The 24,279-nt window shown below is 36.1% G+C and overlaps 1 protein-coding gene across 1 annotated transcript in view; it reads right to left on the bottom strand.

Moving 5' to 3' along the window:
• Positions 1-1,474: 1,474 nt before the first annotated feature.
• The window catches only part of LOC113232166, a 194,754-nt gene continuing 171,949 nt past the window's right edge, over positions 1,475-24,279 (bottom strand). The window contains exons 25-35 of the mRNA XM_026466804.1: positions 24,163-24,278; positions 22,053-22,173; positions 15,711-19,163; positions 14,639-14,752; positions 11,923-12,056; positions 10,015-10,153; positions 8,464-8,583; positions 7,124-7,237; positions 6,218-6,322; positions 4,076-4,216; positions 1,475-2,524 (exon numbers count right to left, since the gene is read on the bottom strand). Of these exons, the coding sequence (XP_026322589.1) occupies positions 2,376-2,524; positions 4,076-4,216; positions 6,218-6,322; positions 7,124-7,237; positions 8,464-8,583; positions 10,015-10,153; positions 11,923-12,056; positions 14,639-14,752; positions 15,711-19,163; positions 22,053-22,173; positions 24,163-24,278 (4,706 nt within the window). The 3' untranslated portion in view covers positions 1,475-2,375. The remainder of the gene's footprint in view (positions 2,525-4,075; positions 4,217-6,217; positions 6,323-7,123; positions 7,238-8,463; positions 8,584-10,014; positions 10,154-11,922; positions 12,057-14,638; positions 14,753-15,710; positions 19,164-22,052; positions 22,174-24,162; position 24,279) is intronic.

The raw sequence follows: 24,279 nt of genomic DNA, 5'->3' as shown, positions 1-24,279 counted from the left end.
AACCGCCTTCCGATCGGTTGTTTACAAATAGAACATTATTTTTTTTTTAAAGAAAACACATCTAAGTAGTATTAACGTTAAACGTTTTATGAAAAACGTATTTTTAAAAATGGAATGACGTGTCTTAAATGCATTAGTATAAATGGAATACTTTTAAAAGATGGCAGTCGAAAAATCACAATTTATTTATAAAAAAACTCTGATTTCAATTCGTTATTGTTAAATAGATGTTATTTCAAGAATTAGTTATTTTTAAATAAAAAACTCTATTATTGCCATTCGATATATTATTTAAACTACATATTTATTTATTTCAACTATCAAAATTTCTTTAATTTAAAACCACAAATAATTCCCAAAAATCGTGCTTTGTAAAACTTAAAATTTTATATTCGAATAAAATCAGAGTTTCACAATGTCTTTTCACATTTATTTTACAATAATAACACGTTAACTAATATTTACTACCATATTAATTACGTGGCAACATAATTCTTAATTGTCAGCTTAATACAGCGTATCCAAAACCGTAAAACTAAAATAATAAAATGTCAAAACTTCCCGCGTATTTTAAAATTTGGAACATTCTTTACCGCTAAATCCACACTACCAATTTCACTAAAAATCCTTCAATTATTAAAACACCTTATAACCTAATATACTTTTTCACTTCCTTCAGCAGTTTAAATCGATGGCCGGAACCCAAAATCTAATTAAGTTTATTTTTATTTTGTGTCTATGTTTAGTGGAACTCTCGAAAGCTGGAAAATTAGTGCGTCTTATTCGTCAACAGATGGCGTTGCTAAATTAAAAATAACGCCATAGCAAAAACATAAATTCTCACTGCCAATGGACTATCTAACTAAAAGCCTCTCTGTAAACAAGGTCTGTAAAGACAGTGGCACGGATGGGGCTATCTTTTAGCTTCCATCTGTCACTACGTCACTGACTCTGCTAGCCGTATATTATTTGTACTATCACGCGAGAGAAAGAAGAAGCACGATAATGACTGAAGACCGTTGGGATTAGAAAATAATTAAAAATTATAGATTGAAGAAAATAAGCTTTTGAAAGTACCTGTATATGTACAGCATGCTCAAGTGTCGATCCGTTTAATCAAGATGACATTATCACACAAGATAAAAACATAACCACTAACAGGGACGACGTCAGAATGACAAAGCGGGAAGGCAACGTATCTCCCGCCCCACACTGCGCCGTAACTTAGGCGCCGAGTATTTTCTATTGTCACTTTCTTTCAATGTTAATATTCAACTCGATATGGCTTTAGTATGTTTTTTAACCGACTTCAAAACAGGAGGAGTTCTCAATTCGACAGTAATTTTTTGGTATATGTTACGTGATTACGGCATTTGTAAACCGATTTTAATGGTTCCTTTTTTGTTAAAAAGATTTCAACAAAACTTGGCAAATAGATGTCATTCCACGAAGCTTTGAAATCGGTTTTTTTAGATAAAAAAGTTAATATACGAAAGATTTATAAGGCAAACTCTTTTTAAAAATGGAAGCCATAGACGTAATACGACAGTGTCATAGCATATATTGGTCAACGAATAAAGCGCCACAGTTATTAAAATTCAGCTACGTAATTTCGGCGTTATCCATATCTACCAATCACAAAGTGGAAAGCGCCGAAATTACAAAACTCATTTTCGGTGTAAACGTTGCAATATGACGTTACATGACATCGAGTAATTAAGAAGTCTCCAATTTGAACATTTCGTAATATAATTATTAGATCTGTTCAAAAAAATCCAATCACACAAAAGATGCCTTTGGAGTCCCCTATATTGGTTTTATCATGACGTCATGTATCCTATGTCACCTCCGGGATTACAATAAGCCTATGAACACCTCATTTATCTATACCGGTTTGAAGTAAAAACTGTATATGGTAAGATACGTACGCACTTGCTTAAAAACATCACCTTTTTTATCTTCAGCGTAATTGGGTAAAATAATCATAAACACGCGTAAAAATTATTCTATATCTATTAGATTATATATCTATTAGAATGATGACTTAAAACTTTTAAAAACTCCTAGTTGAATATTAAACAAAATAACAACACACACAAAATTGTTATTGCATTCATAAATTGTGCAGGCATTCATATAATTTTTACAACAATGTACAGAACTCAAAGGCGTTCCTGGGATCTTAAAGTAGTTCTATCAAAAGTTAGAAGCCTAAAACGAATACACAGAGTTAAAAATATCCTCGTACGTTATAATATACCATCTGGGATAATCCTGGCATTGTTTGATGTCCATTGGTTGGAGATAAAGTGACACAACAGCTTCTGATGCCAGCTTATCTTGACTTTACTTAATGACATAGTCTATAGCGAATACTAGCTTTCTCCCCCAGGTTCTCTCGTGGTAGGTGGTAGACTTTGGGGGCTGTTGGCGAATTGGGAAACCATTTTGCTTTGCATCATATTCAAAAGTATATCAGAATATTGCTCTATTAGGGACATTGCTGGATTGTTAGCGTTGGATTCTGTGGACAAACAGAAGTTATTATTGCTTCAATCGAGTCACGTGACCGGCATATTTTTATTTTTTTTAAAGCCCCACACTAGAGAAATCGTGGATCGCGGGTCTCATGGACATATACATAGACAATCGCAAATTACAATCAAAATCACGAGATAAATAAATAAATATTAGACAACACCACATACGTTGCTCTGATCCGAACGTAAGTAGCTAAAGTATTTGTGTTATGGAAATCGGAAACAACGACGGTATCACAAACGCCCAGACCCGAGACAATATTGAAAAGTTTTCTACACTGGCCCGGCCGGGGATCGAACCCGGGACCTCAGAGATGGCGACACTATGAAAACCGGTGTGCAAGCCACTCGACCACGGAGGCCGTCGTGTAGGCTATACAAATATTTTTCCCGACCCGGGAATCGAACCCGGAACCTCTGTGTGGCATTCCAGCACGGTAACCGTTCTGCCACGGAGACAGTTATTCAGTAGGATACTAGTAAAATCTCCAAAATAATGCAGTGTTTCTTTTTTTTCAAAAGTCCGGCTGATTAGTTTAGTTTCCGATATTAGGTCTAATCGCTATGTGGTTCAAGGTTGATTTTCTTGTAAAAGGTTGGTTCTTGTAAATTACGTAAACTACGATTTTATTAACATTTTTTTAGGAACGAACACACAGAAAAATTTTTGTAGACCCGGCATCGGCTGCGCTGAGAAGGTTATTAAAAAATCTCGCACTAGATGTCACTAGCGGCGACGAATGCCGAGAGCCAAAAACAAAGATCTATATAAAAAAAAAAACACAAGAGAATTTCAACGGCTAGGTAACTGGACCCGTAGCTCAGTTGGTAAGGGCAATGGCTACAGTGCAGCACGGACGTGGATTCAAGTCCCACCGAGTCGACGATAATTTATCTGTGTGTTCGATCCTTGCATTCATTTGTCATAGAAAGTTTTTTAAAAATTGATTTAAGCAAAGTTTTGCCCTCCTTATAATAATAATCGATTTTTTTTACAAAATTGAATTATTAACATATCTGTGATCAGAGAAACGAAATCAGTAGCAGCAGTAGAGCTCCTTGTAAAAGAGTTCGTCCAGGGAAGTACTGCCACCTTACCTATTTCTGCCGCCAAACAGTAATGCTGGCACTGGGACTTGTCAACTTATGTCTCAAGGTGATGGACGCAGTGGCAGTGCCCCTCAGATCTTTGCGATTTAAAGCTCTGAGTGGCACTGCAACTGTTATGAACAGGCGTATAGCTTAACATCAGGCTCACGACTTGTTAGTCCCGTCACTTGGTATTATAAAAAAAAAACAATAATTTCAGTTTAAAAGGCGGACTCTATAATAATGTTTATAGGTAGTATTTTTGTAAAGATTTAAGACATATTTAACTGTTATTTTTAGTATACATCGTTTTGATGACGATACTTTTAAATTTTATGTTGTCTAGAGGCGGTTTAAGTTATTTAGATTGCAAAACTTTTTTTGTAATATTGTGGCGGATGAGGCAACCCGTGCGTTCAGGGACTTTGTGGTCCATCTCTATTCACCTTTACTGACTAAGTGCTCGAGTCGCAGCCTGGCGTTGAGCATGTCCCCTTCGGAGGAGAGGCTGCTGGGCGCGTCGCCGTTCGACTGCTCCACGGCGCTGCGCAGAACCTTCTGCGTCTCCACGATCGCCGCTTCTAAACCTGGATCAATGAAACACATACGTTGATGTTATATGACAGCTTTGAACTTCGTAGTTCAATTTTGTAGTAATAGATGGCGCTGCAATATGTTTCGCCAAAACATCTTTGGTCTGGATGATTAGTATTTTAACTGCCTCCGTGGCCGAACGGTTATCATGCCGGACTGCCACGCAGAGGTTCCAGGTTCGATTCCCGGGCCGGGAGTAATATTTGTATGGCCTACATTTATTTCTCTCGTGAGTTTGGGTGTAATTTGTGGATGTCTATTTGTGTGTCCATGGCACCCGTGACACAGGGTTTCCTTAGTGCGGGGCTATATTGAGTGTGTGCGTTATTATTATTATTATTTTCGCAATTTAGTTTAGCGTAGCTAGATCAGACATTAAGAAACAGCCTTAGTCAAATACTATTTGTAATTCGATACAATACATAAAAGCACGTATTAATTTTAAAAATCTTAAGTCTGTACTTATGATAATGAGTTCATCACTTTAATGCTCAACGAGGATTTACTCATTAATAAAATTACGAAATTATTAAAACAATTCTTGGGAAAGTAATAAAATAGATTCGAAAAATAACTTAAATGGCAATCATATACGCCATTTGCCTAACACTAATGACATGACAGCATATAACAAACTGTATATTCGTTTCAATTTGTACGTTATTTGTTTTCAATTTATTTAAATAATAATAATAAATTGTTATAATTGAATAATTCATTTTCATACACTCTTGCATCTGCATAACTTGGTATGTTAGACAATAAATATGATACTTTTGTTGTGTATGTATGATGAGTATATAACCAGAAATAGAGACGAAATGTAATTTAATTGGTTTGAAAACTATTCTGCCAAATCATTACGTCGGTAACTGCGCTCCGATTGCTCAGCCAGAATTCGAAACAATTGACGGGTGTCGTCAATTGTTTCACTTCAAATCGACCAGTTTAACTTGAGCATTGCTATAATGGACGAAAATTGAAAAAATACATACTTAATTACCGATGAAATGTGATTCCGTTTGTTTTGTAATTAGGTGTTTTGCTGTTCTTCCCACACCACCGAACGGAACACCCCTCATCGTTAGACATATTATCTTTGTTACAATAAATACATAATATTTTTGGAATATACGGAGACACATAGGTCAGTTGTTGGCGCTGTACTATTTCCGCTTTCTAATTTCAGATTCCAGCGCAAACGAGAGTTGATATTTAAAAGTGATATACGGCCCATTTGCCTGATGAGTTGCCAGAGGTGAATGGCCGTTATTTCGTCTCTATTTGTAGTTCTATACTCGATGGCATCATCTTTGCTTTCCCGTAAATAAATAACTAATACTCATTTCCTTAACTACAGCTAGAGATCGTTAAAAAGTCCTAACTAAGAGCAAGGTGTGGAGGCGGTATCGTCCTTGATGTAAATGATAATGATGTGTGATGCATGTTTGAGGTTTTGTGAGAGGATGGATGAACGTCTGTCTTCTATGAATTGACAATATAAATTGTCTATTTATTGGAATGGAGTTTTACTGTGTAATTTTATGAAATAAATAAATTATTAAGTATTAGAAAATATAATATATAAATATATTAAGTATTATATAATAAAATGAATAGCGACATCTCTCGCCAGGACTGGTAGCTGTAAAGGTACTAACTGGGTGATAAATCTGTAATAGATTTCTCATAGATGGCGCTACAACTAAAAAGTCGTTGAAAGACCAAGTACAAAGACACGACGCAAGCACATAGAAGAATTCGTGAGGTCCGTTGGTTCGTTCCGTGGCTTAGTTGGTATAGCGTCTGGCACGGTATGCAAGAAGACGTCGGTTCGAATCCGACCGGATCGAAGGAATTTTTTCTGAGTGTTCGATCTTTGTATTAATAATTATAACAAACTAGTGGAGTAATTTCACAAAAAAAAAATTGAATATCAATTCAATAAAAATTTAATTATTAAGTATTAACTAACTTGCTCTAACAGTACTCACCGCTGATGTCGGCTGCAGCATTCGGCTCTCTCTGCAGACTTCTGTACAGTTGTACCACTTTACTGGCGGTTTTTGTTAACTGCTCAGTTAGAGCAGCCACTGACACTGAAAGTAATGATTAACGTCAATTTTTTCACATTTGGTCAGTTCGATTCTCAGATGAGGCAAGCAGTAGCAGTAGAGCTCCTTACGAAAGTATTCGAACGTTAAAGTACTGCCACATTACCTGTTTCTGCCCCCAAGAAGTAATGGGAGCATTACTGCGTTCCGATTTAGCACATAGGACTTGTCAACTTATGTCTCAGGGTGGCAGTGCCCCTCAGATTTTTTAGATTTAAAGCTCTGAGTGGCACTGCAATTGCCATGGACAGACGTTTAGCTTGCCGTCAGGCGCACAACTTGTTCGTCCCCTCACTTGATATTATAAAAAAAGCAAGTATTAAAAATCTTGGAATGTCGTAGTACTGACTTTGAAAAATAAAATAATTTCTCTATGAAGCAAAATATCCTATCTATAACATTTAAAATACGTATCCTAAAGCTGTGTGACGCGCCCTGTATATAGAATATCATGTCAGAAATGGCCAAAAAATTAACTCTACCATCAATTATACTAAGTAACATATAAAAAGTTCTATACTGTCTCGGGTCTGGGTTTTGTGGTACCGTCGTTATTTCCATAACAAAAATACTTTAGTTACTTACTTAGGGATCAGCGCAACGTATGTGTTGATGTCTAATAATTATTTATTAATTATTTATTGTACTTGCCACATTAAAAAAGAAAACAATAAATGTATTGAAAAAACGTTGCAAATTATTTGTCGTAACTACGTCAGTCAGTCAGGAGAAGAAAGATACATATCTTTTTCGTGATCATGTTAAGAGTGAAGTTAAAATACTTACAATTGTTATCAGCTGTTGTTGTCTCGGTTTTCGGCCTAGGCCGTGTGTTGGCCGTCAGTCTGGCTGTAACTTCCCGCGCTTTTGCTGATAGATCGCGTTCGCTACCACTGCGTCCTGCGAACGAGAACGTATTGTCATAAAGTTACCTCAAACAATATATTAAAGGGTAATGTCGGTAGTGACCGAGCGAACGCAATCCCGAGACGGAGCTTTCTTATAATTTGTGCTTTATCCAGAAGAATTTTTGTGTTTTACTTGTGAAATCGTTCATTATGAATATATTTCCAAATAGAATGAAAAAGAATACGTATTAGTATTAAAAAAAAACGACCTCAAAAGTATATAATTCATCCCCTTGTTTGTCACCATTAACGGTGGAATATTTTCTTGCAACTTAAATGGGACCACAGAAAACTTTCGTCGATCCGGTGAGATTTGAATCCACGTCCATGCTGCACCGTAGCATTGCTCTTACCAACTGAGCTCCGGGCCCAGTTACCGAGCCCTTGAAATTATCTTGTGTTTTTGTTATAGATCTTTGTACGGGCTCTCGGCATTCGTCGCCGGCTAGTGACATCTAGTGAGAGATTTTTGAATAACCTCACCGCATGCGATACCTTTACAGGTATCACAACTGACGCAGATATCGCTTTTGGATCAAATGTATTTATTTTTTTTTAGAAATAACTTCACTACTTTTGTTCTGATTTTTTTTATAATATCAAGTGACGGAACAAACTAGTCGTGCGCCTGATGGTAAGCTACGAGTACACGCCTTTCAATAACAGTTACAGTGCCACTCAGATCCTTAAATCGCTAAGATCTGGTGGGCACTGCCACTGCGCCCGTCTCCCTGAGATATAAGTTGACAAGTCCCATGTGCCTGTAACTTCACCAGCACCCTTACCCTTCACAACCGGAACACAGTAATGCTGACATTACTGCTTGGCGGCAGAAATAGATAAAGTGGCAGTACTTCCCTGGACGAAATCTTACACAAGACGCTCTACTGCAACTGATTATGAATGTATGATTACGAAAGCCAGTACAAAAATCTTTAACAAAAAACATGGAGAATCTCGATGGCTCGATAACTTGACCCGTAACTCAGTTGGTAAGAACAATGCTACCGTGCAGCATGGACGTGGATTCAAATCCCACCTGGTCAATTATAAATTTTCTGTGAAAAAATCTCAATAAATAGATTACTTGTTTGTTTTAATTTTTTCAATGTTTGCTTGTTTTCCGCCGCTAAAAATCGACCATACTTTCTTGTTACCATGTCTAAAGAAGAAGTACCTGGAACCTACTTGTTTCATGTTGGCGTTAAAACAACTTACCTATTCTTCTAGTATGATCCACACTGCCCGCTCTGGGCCTCGGTGGAACAGCTGGCTTCTCCGAAGTCCGTTCTTCGGCTTCCGAAGACGACTCCTCTTGGTTACCAGTGTTTAGGTTCACTGTGCAATGGTTAATATGTGATAGTTACATTCGTTATCTAATCTATTTTTGTGGGAGGGCTACCATTTATAGACACAGAAGACAGAAAAATAAAACTGTCACCATAATGTATTTCCTGCTAATTATGTCAAAATATTGAACTATGAATGGTATAGTTTTGATTATCATGCTGTACTCGCATTACTCACACTACAGAGCAAGGGTCTTTTCTTAAGAGAGAATTTAGAGGGACGCATATAATATACATACATCGAGTACATAACCAGAAATAGAGACGAAATGTCATTTAATTTGTTCGAAAACTATTCTGCCAAATCATTACGGCGATTACTGCTGCTCCGATTGGCCAGCCCGAATTCGAAACAATTGACGGATGTCGTCAATTGTTTCACTTCATAACGACCAGTTTAACTTAAGCTTTGCTATAATTGACGAAAATTGAAAAATTACTTATTTCATATTTAATTACCGATGAAATACGATACCGTTTCTTTTGTAATTAATTATTTTACTGTTTTTCCCACACCACCGAATGGAACAGCCCCCCATAGTTATAGATATTATTATCTTTATTACAATACATACAGAATACGTTTTTAATACACGGAGACGAACACACAGGTCAGTTGTTGGCTCTGTACTATTTCAGCTTTCTAATTTGTGATTTCAGCGCAAATGAGAGTTCATATTTAAAAGTGATATAAGGCCCATTTGCCTGATGACTTGCCAGTGACGTATGGCCCATATTTCGACAATATTTCTGTTTATACACTCAATGTATACATATATGACAGGTGCATTAACAATCGCAGTAAAGCTTCAATCTAACATGCCGGGAGATTCACAAACATAACGGTAGCCCCTTTAGAAGCGTAAATTGCAGAATTAGTTAAATAACTACACATTAAAAGGCTACGGCGGTGGCAGTGACATTCAGTAGCATGAAGGTTTAAAGCCATGTCCCCATTATCCACTAAAGCGGAGGAATGTTTCAACGACCAATGGAATGCCTATATTATCAAGAGTTTGGAAGATTTCAAAATAAATAAATCCTATTGGTCGTTAATTCGTCACTTGTCCTAGAGACCCAGTCACATGGTGTCTTTAAAATTATTAAAAAAAAGTTATTTTTTTACCAAAATTGTTAGGGACATCGCGTGTATAGGACAAGTTAAAAGGTTAACAAACTTGGATCTCCGTTTTAATGGATAATTGGCGTAATCAGTTTTTAAAATAACTTTCTCAAAAGCTTCATGTACAGGCAACGGCACGTCTCTTTTACGCTTTAGTAGAGTTGCCATACGTAATATACCCGAATTATTAAAAAAATAACATGTCGTTAAATATACTTTAAAGTGATGAATTAATTTTACGGACAATACGAAATTGAAGATGAAAATGAATATTTTATTATGTAATATGTAAGTTACCAGCACTGTAGGCATTTGCAAGTCCTCGTCTCCTGGCCGCATTGGCAGCCTGCTTGTTCATGCTGCTGATTGTCGGCCGCATCAGGCCCTGGGTGCGTGGCTGGGTGCGGGATGGCTGAGGGTCTGACTCGGAGTCGCTCTGTGGGAAGGGCGAATTTTGAATTTCAATTTATATCGAGTTCTTAGGTTTTAGCGATTGTTACACATAGGAAATGAAACTATTTTTCCGGATTTAATTCGCGTACATTTGTTTTTTCAAACAAACCGACGTTTCGGTCCCTTTACAGGTCTCATGTCAACCGTGAGTCAACCGTGACCATGGGACCTGTAAAGAGCCCGAAACGTCGGTTTGTTTGAAAAAACAAATATACGCGATTTAAATCCGGAAAAATAATTTCATTTCCTATTTCAATTTATAGTCAAAATTTTAATTACAGATAACAAATCGCCGTCACTTTTGGTTCTCAATTAATTCACTAAGAATCAGTGAGTCAGTGAAGTCGACCTTTTAAGACAACATTATTTTTATTTCATCATACATATTGTAGCGCAGGCTGGATAGATAGATGTTATTCTTTTATATTTAGAGCTATGCAAAAAATAAGAGGGTGGTTTTATATTTAGAACTAGATAAAAAAAGAGGGTTGTTGTCAAAGGAAGATCGGGGGTACTTAACGAGTCTTCTAAGTGACCGCTAACAGTAAATCTTTAATTATGATTATATTCCTCGTTTAATATTAAATAGTACCTCTCACTACGCTATAATCTGCGTCTTGTAAAATGCGTGTACGCTCCCACAATACATAAGCTCACACCCTTGCCCCACAGGAAGGGTAACTCAATACAATTTATTTCATCAAAAACCAGCAAACCGCTAAACAATTATAAATCAGACTACAATCTTTAACTGCCTACGTGACCGAACGGTTACCATACTGGTCTGCCACGCAGAGGTCCCGGGTCTGATTCCCAGCGAGGAGAAACATTTGTATGGCCTATATTAACTTTTCTCGTGAATTTGGGTATAATTTGTGCCTGTGTGCAAAACAGGTGTGTCATGTGACAGTCCTGTCAGATTAAAATATTTTTTTTTTATAAATAATAAATTATAAATAAATAACGCACACACTCAACATAGCCCCGCACTAGGGAAACCCTGTGTCGCGGGTACCATGGACACACGCATAGACAACCACAAATTACACCCAAACTCACGAGAGAAATAATTGTAGGCCATACAACTATTTCTCTCGGCCCGGGAATCGAACCTGGGACCTCTGCGTGGCGGTCCGGCATGGTAACCGTTCGGCCACCGAGGCAGTTCTTTGCGTTCGATTGTAATTAATAATTATAACAAACTAGTGGAGTAATTTCATGAGAAGTAGAGGTTACCCCAATAGGCTGCCGCCGCTCGTTATAATTTAGTACATTATTGCAGAGGCCAGAGTAAAAAAAATAATATCATGGCTAATATTGCCTCTTGTTTTACATTAGACGGAATACAATCCATTACTTTGTGCCGCTATCGTTCCTCCCGCTAGAACTCATTTTCGCGACAAAAATATAAAAAAAACATAAATGAATAACAAGCACTTTATTTTACCGCCTTTCTCTTTTTTTTAAGTAAGCGTTACAGATATGTATTTTTAATTTTGGCAATTACGAACATTAAGCAGTTGGCTGTATGTTTTTTTCTATTACCTATTTACACAAATAATGATTAGTAGGTAGATTCAAAAGTTTAGAGAAGCGGACAGTAATAGATTTTTATACTTACTTTGCAAGCCTTGGCCGCACGTTCAAAACCGCACGGCCCATAAATGTGCAGCTTTCCGCGTTCGTTTTTTGAAAGTAATGCAAATATTTCCGTACATGTTTGAGAAAAAAATAAAAAATAAATAAACAAACCTGATTCAAAACTCCGACGCTGGAACTTCGTGTCATATTGGTCTTATTGTTATACCGAGGTGGTGGGGGGCGAACGAAGGTATTTGGTGACTTCGCATTATTGCCGTTTTGAGGCGACGCCTGCTTTGGAGGACCTGGAAAACGAAAGCCCAGTAAAGCCGCTGCAATGAATCTCACGGAAATTACGCAGCTGAATTGCACACAAGTTGAATTTGCTAACGAAATCTCGTCCATTTACAATGGCGTTAACTAGTTAAGTGTTCGTTACTACTTAACACTTAAGTGATGTTTTAATTTCGAGAATGATTGGTAGACGTTATGTTATAAATATGTTAGTTAAGCATATAATATCCTTTAACCTATACATTTAAGTATGATTTTCGTGACAGCTAACAGTGCTTGAAATACAATACCGACATGGTTATATATCCCTATGACAATATTATCCACCAGCTCGGCCACTACAACGAATAGAATCTACTGTAAAGAATATTCAGATATAATTTACTTAATCGCAATATATGCAATCTGTAAGATACTATGTTGCAAAGTATACAGTGTGAAAGATACTTTATTGCAAAGAATACAGTGTGTAAAAGTACTATATTGCAAAGTGTACATAGCGTACAGTAGGTACTCGACTACAAAAATATACAGAGTGTAAGGTATTGGACTGTAAAGTCTACAGGGTGTAAAGTACTTGACTGCAAAGTGTACATGTTGTAAATACTTCACTGTAAAGTATACAGGGTGTAATTACTTGAAAAGGTGCATAGTGTAAAACTACTGCAAAGTGTAAAGAAATTATTTGATACCATAAACAAAATATAATTTGATAGCAACAGCTAACATTTAAAAATAAATATTCAAGTTGATGTTTAATTCCTAATTTCTTACTGCTGCCAAATCCTATTCGAACTACCTAGCACACAGTGTAATATGTAATTTACGTAACAATGGAACTAGAATCCTGAATATTTACAACAAATAAATATCAGACTATGGGATAAAATTTTCATCAAAAACTAATAAAAACTGTTAAATAAGTATCATAGTTTTTCTTAGTTCTTTTTCACGGCCTTTATGCTCTTTCTACTCGTGCAAATACACATTAACATTTATAGAGATAAATGTAATATTACCATAGAAAATACTGGTTAAATGTAACATGCAGAAATGTCATTATTTCATGCAACAGTGCAAAAGCTTTTTTATATTAGGATTAGTAGCAATAATTTTCATTTACACTTACCTTAATATTTCATTTCTTAATTTATAAATATATATAGAAGCTAGAAGACGCCGGTTCGAATCCGGCCGGATCGAAGGAATTCTTTCTATGTGTTCGATCTTTGTATTAATAATTATAACAAACTAGTGGAGTAATTTCACAAAAAATATTTGAATATCAATTAAATAAAAATATATTTTTATGTTATTAATAATACAACAACATTACATCAAAGAAACCCACAGATTAAAATTATGGTCGAAATAATTACCGCCCACGTTGAAAGAACAGTCTATATTAATTATTTTTTTTACATTAACCCATAGTCCTTATTGAATAACGATCACCTTACTATAAATAGCTATTATCTAGACCCTACACCGACCAAAATGACCCAAATTGTATCTATAGCGGTATAGGTTAATACTGAGTCGGTTCCTGAGGTAGCTGCGGGGTGCGGGAAGAGGGACAGTTTACGTAACAATTATGTCGCGCTGCATACGGGATAATTTCAACAAGATTTTTCTGAGGATACTCAGTTAAGCGGCAGGCCTATAGGTACGATAGCAATACAACTTTCACAATTATAATAAAATGGCGTCCACCTCTACCTAAACACTGCCGTAGTCTAGGCGTAGACGTAGAGTTTTGTCCGTATTAAACAGGGTCCACCTACTACAAAAAGCGATCATCTAGACCCAACACCGCCCGCCAGCAATCGCCTAATTTGTGCCTAAAGTGACCTACCTTAATTACGGTCTAAGCCGACATAAACTTATCGGCTAGTCTCGGTAGCAATACCACTTTGACTTAAACAACAATTACATTAATATTAGCGCTTGTAGATAACAAAATTACGCCAATGTAGCCCACAGATTGAAATAATGATAATTTCAAGTTAATTACCGCATACGTTGACATAACATAGCCTACATAAACAATAGACAAATAATCCTTATTGAAAACCTATTACAAAAATCATCTAAAAATTAATAATCTAAACCATACGTTACCAAACTTTTTGGCTCATTTAGGCAAGACAAAAAATTTCAACACCGGTGGGTGTTGATCACAAAAAAAAATGAAAACACGTACTTTTTATATTAATTTAACACAAAAAATCACAAGGAAAAAAAATATTTATAACGTAATTTATATACACAATTCAGGTTTTTTTTTCGAATGCGGTAGTACCCCCTGGCACCCCTAGGCCTTCAGTGCCACTTTGGGAAAACATGATCTAAACCTAGCATCGCCAGAAATTACTAAAGTTTTGCCTAAAATGACCTATCGGATATAGGTTTATCTACTTGACTCAAAAACCGCCCACGTTAACGTTAGCACCCGTAGCACTTATTAAATAACACCCAGCTATTGTAAATAGCGATCACGTAGAGCCAACACCACTTACAATGAACCAAACTATGCCCACCTTGACTCAATACGATCTAACACAACCCAAATAACCTCCACCAGTTGACCCACCTTGCGTTCTAGGCGCCGGCGTAGGTTTAACAGCCAAATCCGACAGCGATATAGCTCGTCGCATGCCTGTAGATTCCTCCTCTTGATCCGCAGGGGAGAGATGCGTACGGTTGGCTGTACCAACATTCATGAGTTAGCCACATGCGGGATTGGGATATAGTGGTGTGAACATAACGCCATAAAATCATCTTTATTTGAAAGACCGTAAATCTCAATAGACAATGCCAATGAGGAATGGACTACTATTAAAAACAGACAGCTTTAAGGGCATGTAAATAAGATAGAATTAACAATGTTAAGTTTTTGATAACAATAACCGAAAACAAACACATCGTAAGTCCTATTAGATGTGTATTGACTTAATGTTTGTTTAATGTTCTTTGTGTAAGTCTCACAATAAACCAACCTAAACTGGATCATTTTCACTCTGTGACAACGTGTAACACCATCAAGAATGGCCTATCCATCTCTTTCGTATATTTTTCATATTTATATTTATATTTTCATCAGAAAAGTGCCCAGTCCTAAAACAGTTTTGTTAGCAAGTGGTAATTGTAGCCCCGGCCCTTATTTTGTTTACCTTTTCTGAAAATGTTTGTTCATAATAAAAATACGATGCAGCCCTCAACGCCATTGGTTGACGTTATGGCCCCAAGCTTGGAGTTTCGAAAATAGCAGGCTAGATACGTTTTATATAATGTTCAAAGTATGTTCAGGCCACTATAAATTTTGCAAAAGCATAACGAATGCTCTAAAAATAAAACAAAAACGGACAACACAAAAATTCATAAAAACCATGCATTTTATGCTATGAACTATGAAATGCAATAAATAAACAATACAAAGCTACGATTTGTGATTATTTGTGAAGACAGCCAGTGCTGTAAAATAATAAAAAAGAATGATATTTTTTTATCTTAAATGTAAAATTATGGCTCCTTCACAAGGTATCACAAAATTATACTAATTTCTAATTTAAAGATCGCGAAAATAACGAAAAAGATTTATATATTACAGATTTTTTAATAAAAATAAACACGACATCTAATATTTCTGACATGCGTTTCCGAACCTTGTGTAGCAAATTTCGATGGTAACACAGGCGTCGGTATTGGCATTCTTTTGGCTAGAATTCCTCTTATAGTACCTATATTCGGTCTGGTTTTATATTCCATACACAATCTAGGTGTTGGTACGCGTATGATTTTTCTGAAAGGCATTTTAGGTCTGCTAAAGCCGTATAATGATAACCTTTTCGGTGAGTTAGTGCAACTGGAGCTTGTTGTTGATGACTCGTAGTTTTCGCTATCTAAATGTAAATCAGTTTTCGGAATAACCATATCGTTGTATACTCTTTGTTTTAGGCATTTAAGTTGTGTCACTTCATTTTGGATTTCATTATTCAATTTTGGTTCTACAGGTTTTTGAACGTTGCCACTTTCATTAGACGTTTCTGAGTTGGCAACTGCAACTAAATCTCCAATTTGGTCTGTATCAAGTATGTCAGGTAGACTTAAATTTCTTTTTATTTCCTTATTACTGGTTTCATTTTCAGTGTCTGTATCTGCCTCATCTAAAGCCAAAGACGCAAAATTAGGTACTGTAGCCTGTTTTGTGGCTAACTTTTCAAATTTTCTAGACAAAACTTTGACTACTCCACTTCCGTCATTTATATTGGCTTTCAAAGGCCTCATACGCCATTCCTTTAAAATTTTCTCTTGCAATATCTTTCTCTCTTCCATTTCAACTAATTTATTAATAATTTCCAATTTCCGTTCTATATATTTATATTTTCGAATTTCTTCTGTTATTGATACATTTTCTTTGGGATCGAAGTACCTACTATTACCAGGCACAGCAATGTCTCTTGAAATTCTCATGTTTAATTGTTCTTTAGCACTCTTGTAGCTTTTGTTATCCTGTTCTGCGTAATAATCTAAGGAATCTTTAGCAAAATCGTTATTATCTTCTAAAACATCCAACGAATCCATACTAACTTGTTTCATACGCTCCATTCTTTGCATGGCGTACACTTCTAAACTATCCATTGCAATTTCCGATTTATTCTCATTCACATCTTTTTCTTTAACAAAAACATCGAAAGTTTTCTCTACGTCCTCAACGTTTGAGTTTTTATCCTCATGTTTTTTGTTTAAGTAATTTTTGTTGTGAAGTCCATCCAATTTAGCTTTATATTGTGAAGATATAGAAGTACTAATGCCGGTTTTATCACTACCAGCTTTAAGTCTATTATTAATTTTGACTGATGAAGAACGTTTAATGGGTTTCGGAGGTTTGTGCGGAACAAACTCCATAATAACCTTAGTATTATTGTTTTTGTGTCCTGAGCCTCTTTCGAGACTTTTCGTTATATTATTCTTGTTACTGTTGGCTTTCTCTTTATTAAGATGGTTTTTAGTCATTTTGTGTTGAGCGTGTTTACGAATTTGTTCTTCGAATTTCTCCAGATTCTTTTGTACATGCGAATTACGTTTTTCCATTAAATTCTTTAATGGATTCGGTTTGGATGCTGGTTCCAAAACGACTTCAAAACTACAGCTTTTAGACTTGACCATAGCGTTCTTCTCACATCCCTCCATTTCACTTTTATACTTAAGTTTGTTTGTGAAATTTGGTTGCAGCGACTTGGTAGTATTAGCCATATAGTCTCCTGCGTTAAGTCTTGGTATTTCGTCAGTTTTCTTCTTATCCTTAGTATACTGCTGTATATTATTTCCGTCGAAATAATACGCAATATTCTTGGCAGGAGGCGGTTGTTGGTTAGACGACGAGCTGTATAGACTTTTCGATCTGGTTACAGTTTTATGACCCGAAAACTCGGATACCGGGATCTCAAAGCCATACACTTTATTTACTGGAGCTACTAAACTGACAGGTAAAGGTTCTTTACACGGCTCTCTACATTTGGGACTTGATTCTCCCGTATAATTATTATACATAAAACCACCTAAATAGGGTGGATTGTTTGGACTGGAGCCGTAACTTTTCGACGTATTGTCGAATTCGTAGCAACTTTTACTATTTCTTGGTATGTTTACAGGATGTCTTTGTTGTTTTTTAGCTTTATTGCCTTCAAATAGCATTTCTAATGGTGCACTTTTCGTACATTCCGAATCATCTGACAACACACTTTCAAGCGAGTTACAATTCGTTCTTGACAGTTGATTTTCGTCCAAAAACATTTCGTCAGAAAGAACGGACTCCTGACTACAGGATTTATTATATCGTTTCTGGTTTAGGAAGAAACTGGCACTACTATGTCTATGGTTCTCCAAATAATTCTCGTCAGGCTCATTTAGATTTTCAAATGAACAATTATGGGAATCATTGAAATTGTATCTGCTATCAAATTTAGCTTGTTGAAAGGCAACTTCGTTTCCATATTTCAGAAAAATTTCATTTGACACACTTGAACAATTTGAATTGTCACTTAGGACACTTTCATTGGATCTTGTGATGCATCTTTTAGTCAAAACACTTTGACATCTATACATGTTATAATGAGGATTCATGTTGTAATCTTCATCGATAATATCGTCTAAACTCGATGGCATATTCCTGGGCAACGTTGAACTCTTTTCACCACTTATATGGGCAGGTTTTATAGGTAATGTAGGTTTGTCAGTATCATAGATTTCGTAGTTGGAAACTGCACGTGGCATCGATTTTGCTTTATTATGTTTCTTGCAAACTTTTTTAGAGTAAAGTTTATTTTTGCAACTAGCATCTTGACTTAAACTACAATCTTCTAAAGAATCTGATGAGAAATTCCCATCATCTTTCTCGTCTACTTCTTTAGTAGGTTCTAAGTCTAAGTCATTTTGTAACGTCGGCTGGTAGTCGTCAAGATCACCGTATTTCTTAGTTATTTCCGCAATCATTTTCTCAGTATCGCTTTTGATTGTATCTACTATACTTTTGCCATTATCTTTAAGTTTATTATCAAAACCAACGAAGAAACTTAGCGAATTTCTCTTCTTAGATTCTGTCGTTCCTTGTTTTTGATTTCGTTTAAGAGCTTTGTCAGACCATTTGCATTCTTCAGATACAGGTGACACTGGGCATGATTTGTAATTTTTAAATATACTTCTCGCACTTGGTTTTGGTTTGGGTTGGGGTTTATCTTCAGTGGTTTTAGTAAGGTTTAAATTGAAGTTTCTTGCAACTTTCTCTTCTTTTTGTGGAAATAGTCTATTAAACACTTTACTTTGTGGTTTCATATCTATAGTAAAGGCCAAAGGTTTTTGTTCTTTGAAAACAATGGGTTTGGCTCCATAATGCGTAAAATTCATATTTCTTTTATCATTTTGTGCTGTATCAATATTATGAGGAGGTACATAAGGCACTATATTCTCTGAATATTCAGGTATGAGCTTATTTAGATTAGCTGGTATGGCATAAGGATTTTTATTACGGTAGTCTAAATTTAGATTTGTTTGGTAAGGGTTTAGGCTATCAAAGTAATTAGAATTTATGCTGTCTAGATTCTCTTCGGGGTTAGGTCCTGGGTAGCATGTAGGGAAATGAAATGGTTAGTAATAAATACATTATATTATATTAGTGTATAAATGCAGTGTTGATGATTTCACACATTAGCAAAATGGTTTCTTTTATACCTTGCGTTTCAAAATTGGGTATAAAATGGATAGATGGCTTTTGTACGAAAAAAAGTCCTAAATTCTTAGGAAACAGTTTTATTCCTTCATAGAATAAAAGGTGCTTTATTTTTCTACACCTTCCATTTCGAAACGCCTGATATAAAAAGTTCAAATTTTATTTCTGACAGCAATCATATTAAACGTCGAATCAGAAATCCGATGATATTTTTTAAATTACTCGGATAAACGTACATTGAACCACAAGCGTAACTGTCAAATATAACTGCAAAAGATAAAAAAGGCATAATAATCTCTCTGTTTTTATCAATGGAAAGGTCTCAATAATGGCTTCAGCAAATTGTATAAAAACTTGAAGATATTTATTTTTTGATTTGTATAAAATTCTTACAATTGATTATTTAAATATTTATAGTAAGGTCACAACACGAGCATATTTTGTTTTCCTAAGAATAATAAACTAGGTTTTAACTACAATCTTACTTGATGATAAGTGACCATGTTGTCGTGAATGGAGCTCGAAAATGAAAATTTTCCCGTCCATTTGAAAATGCATGGAGTTTAATGTTATTAGATCATCAGAAACCGCATCACCAGGATGTTAGGCGGTTGAAAAATGTCGTCGTTGAAAATCGTTTCTATCTAAGCACGCGTTCCCATTATGTCGTAACGTTTTATTTATCTGATATTGACTGTCGCATCTAGCCTGTTCCCATATCACGACTATCTGTCGTGACTGAGTTGTGAATGTTTATTTTATCGGTAAACGACTGTCGTATGTAGCTATTTTCACTATGCACGCGCCTTGTTGTTTGCACGACCGAATTGTTTGAAGCTGCGAGTATCTGTCGTCACATTTTTATCGTGACGTTTTGTTTATCGTCTGACGACTGTCATTCTAGCTCTACCCACAACGTCAAAAAAGTCGTGAACGACAGTTAATCGTGTTGTATTATATGTGAACAACTCCGGTTAAATATCCAAGCCACGACACTTTAAATTGCACGACTACCTGTCGTCACTACATAATGGCAAGGCGCCCTAATCCAGAAATACAAGAGAATCATTCGCTCTACTTATGTAAGGTACCATACTGTCCGAAGATCGTTATTGCAGTAAACATACACGTGTAATGTACATAAAATGTAAGAGCGACAACGCGCGCGATCAGCAACATATTTAGGTTAAATAATGAGGTGTCTAATGTACTGCTCATACAGTTAAGCAAATGTAATTACAAACATGAAATGTGTCACAGAGCCTTTCCAATGATATACAACACAACTTGATGCAAGAGTTGGGGCAGCTGCTATAATCTATTTGAAACCTTGTATGAATGTGGTAAGATACAATAATAAATGTCGAATTTTTATAAATGTAAATCCTATTAATGAATATTGTATCATCGGATTTCTGATCGAGGTTTGTCGTTTATTTATTTATTAGCAATAAATCTAGCCTAGCTTTTGAGTTCATGGCAATGTTCCTTTTAAGACTCATCTCTACCGGAAACACCGCAATAAAGTCGATAGTTCGACAGCGCCAACGGTGTCTTATATCCTTAGTAATAGAAGCGACAAACTATGTCAGTGCCATTTTAAAAACAAAATACTATATCGTCAGGGATAGTGCAAATCCGTGTATGTAGTATTGGTAAGAAAGTGCGTATCTGCACCAAACCAAATTCCACAGGGGAGGGATTTAACGTTATTACTTTGTTATTTCAATGACTACGACTGTCATTTTTGCACAGTAAGTATTAATTTGTGTTGTCGTCTACGGACTGATAACAACATTTCCGTAAATCACGGTAATTTGGTTGTCACGATAATTACGCGTATTACATGGAGTTAGTTAGTCAAATGCTAGTTACGCGTAATTGCACTATACTCGATGATATAATGGAATGTGAAAATTACTAATTTGTATGGCAACGGTAGTATGGCACAAAAAAGTTTTAGTTTCTATCTTCAAGTTCAAAATACCTCATGTATAAGGCGAAATCAAATATCATTAAGTTAAATTACGTATTAATACAATTGTAAAGTACAATCAGCATCACAATGATCAGAGTTTTCAAAGTGCTCAAAAACATGTCACCATATGAGTTACTTTCGATCGAAAATGCTTACATAACTAACGTGGCCATTATTACTTTCCCTCAAGAGCGGTACGCCTGTAAATTTATTATTGTTTTGTTTAAAATAAAACACATGTTTATTATAGTTACAAAATATTTCGTGATAAGAGATTTAAAAATGTTTAATAAATAAACATTAAAAAAGAGCTAATCTTACGTAGCTTTCGCACTTTGTTTCGCACGATTATCCTGTTTTGTCAAAGCGATATATTTTGAGTAATTTAGGGACAGCGAGACACGAAATAAAAAGCGGGACTGTCCCGCTCAAACCTGAACTTATGGTCACGTTATACATAACTATAACGCACACACTCAACAAAGACCCGCACTAGGGAAACCCTGTGTAATACACCACAAATTACACCCAAACTCACGAGAGAAATAAATTTAGGCCATACAAATATTTCTCCCGGCCCAGGAATCGAACCTGGGGCCTCTGCGTGACAGGCCGGTATGGTAAAAGTCCCGTCACGGAGGTAGTTAAATAACTAGAGACAAAGATGATTTTTGAACACTTTCATTGCTCTAATTTCGTAGACGCTGACTGTATCCATAGTACTTCGTTATAAGATTTTAATTTCATCTTTCAAAAAGCGTTATATCACACAATATAAAAAATGAAAATATAAAAACTTACCATATTGTCTATTACTAGGCACGGCCATGGACGTAGGACGGCGGCGAGAGCCATCTTTCTCTGGTATGTAAGACAGGTCCGTAGTAGATTGGCTTGATTTTAGGTTAGAACGGAACGCCACCTGGTGGGAAAAATGCGTACTTATTTAGCTTTGGGCAATGATCTTATACATATACATAAGATCATTGGCTTTACGGCTTATACGGTAGCGCCACTTACGTACGAAAAATCAGGAACCTTCAAGAAGTACGTCGTATTAAACGTAAATGGTTTTTTCTTCTAAGACCCATACTCTTGTTGGTGGAGTAATCACCAATCACCTCTGTTCAGCACCCTTACCGAGACAGACTTTTACAAAAAAAAAATAGGTATAATCTGTGTTTTTTTGAAGACGGAGTAAAATTACTATTGCAGGGTTGCCAGTTTTGTCTGCTATAGACAGAATTACTTTCGCATTTCTAATATTAGTTTGCATTACAACGGTCATTCTCGGACTAGTTTTCACGACCTTAAAACTACACCAGGTTTCCATGACTCGCTCGAGGTTACGCGATAAGTGCCTACTATAATTAAGTTAATTTAAATTAAATTAATTTGTAAGTCTTTCATTTATGAGCATTAGCATTCGGTTCCGCGCGACTGCTCAAAACGGGCAACGTTATTTTCCGTTTTCTGAGTAGTAACAGACGTTTTTCATTACAATATACGAATATTTATTAAAGAGAAAATAAAACGTGTTGCATAGAGTCAAAGTCAAAGTCAAAGATCATTTATTCCATAGGTAAAATAAATTTACACTTGAAAACATTGACTTACAATTATATGGACGTCGGGTCCGCGCTAAAAAGTGTCCGCACTTGTAAGGCGCTAAAATCGTATACAGAGCGCCAAACTCCGCTTTAGTCTTCATTTGTTCTACTGACAGCGCGATACTGCGATGACATTATAATTTAAATTTCGAATAGGTTGACTTGGGACATTTTTTTCGTGGTTTTTGTATTAGACCCGTCGTCCATTTATTTGTAAGTCAATGCTTGAAAACGTCACATTTACAACACATTACATTAAGCTACTGCTCGTTCACTACGCTGACTTCCTTCAGAAGAACGAGCAAGAAACTCTAAGGATTGCTAATTTCAAATAAACGTAAATGTACTTTGAATGAAATTTGTGTGGATTCTGGAGCCGTGTCGTCTTTCCATACATCTTTATCTAACATGTAGTCTTCAATTTTGTAATATACTTTTCGATCAAAATATTTTTAATGTAGTTTTTATACTTAGGAAATGATAAACTTAATATATGCTCCGGAATCTTATTGTAAAAATGTATACAGTTCCCCATAAAAGAGTTGTTTACCTTCGTTAAACGAAACCGTGGTACCATGAGTTTGGACTTAGCTCTAAGGTTAATATTATGGATATCTTCTTTTTGAAATTATGTATATTTTTACGGGCATATAAAATATTTGAGTAAATGTACTGTGATGCCATAGTCATGATACTAGTCTCCTTAAACTTTTCTCTGAGAGAAACCCGAGAGCCTAGACGGTACACAGAAATAATCGCTCGTTTTTGCAATACGAATATGGTTTGAATATCTGCCGCTTTACCCCACATGCGAATCCCGTAGGACATTATACTATGGAAGTAACTAAAGTAAACTAATCTAGCAGTACTAACATCGGTAAGCTCACGTATTCTACGGACTGCGTATGCAGCGGAACTTAATCTGCTGGCCAGGGAAGATATATGTGGAAACCATTGAAATTTACTATTTAACGTCACTCCCAAGAAGATTGCTTTATTAACAAGTTCTAACTTTTCTCCGTTTATTTCTATGCTTGGACTAGACAATTTTACGTTAGGCAATTCAAATTTAACACATTTTGTCTTCTTGGCATTAAGCAATAAATTGTTAGCATTAAACCAATAAACTACCATAGAGAGGGTATCATTAATATGGTCATAGTTAATGTCATGTCTGTTTTTGTAGAAGATTACTATAGGCAAGAAACGAGTAGGGAAAGGAGAAGATAAGAGGCTGACCACAGCGACACATACACAGACTAACCGGTGTTAGTTAGTGGCGCCACGGAGGCAGAACTTACGTTCTCGAGCTGCTTCCTGGTCTCCAAGATCCGGCGGTTGAGCTCCTCCCTGCGGCGCGCCGCCTCGGGGTCCAGCGCCTTGGTGGGTCCGCGGGGCGCGGGCAGCGGCCGCGGGGG

This window comes from Hyposmocoma kahamanoa, unplaced genomic scaffold, assembly GCF_003589595.1.
Source record: "Hyposmocoma kahamanoa isolate Upper Pololo Valley unplaced genomic scaffold, ASM358959v1 67, whole genome shotgun sequence".
NCBI lineage: Eukaryota > Metazoa > Arthropoda > Insecta > Lepidoptera > Cosmopterigidae > Hyposmocoma > Hyposmocoma kahamanoa.
This window is presented reverse-complemented; position numbering and strand designations above follow the sequence as displayed.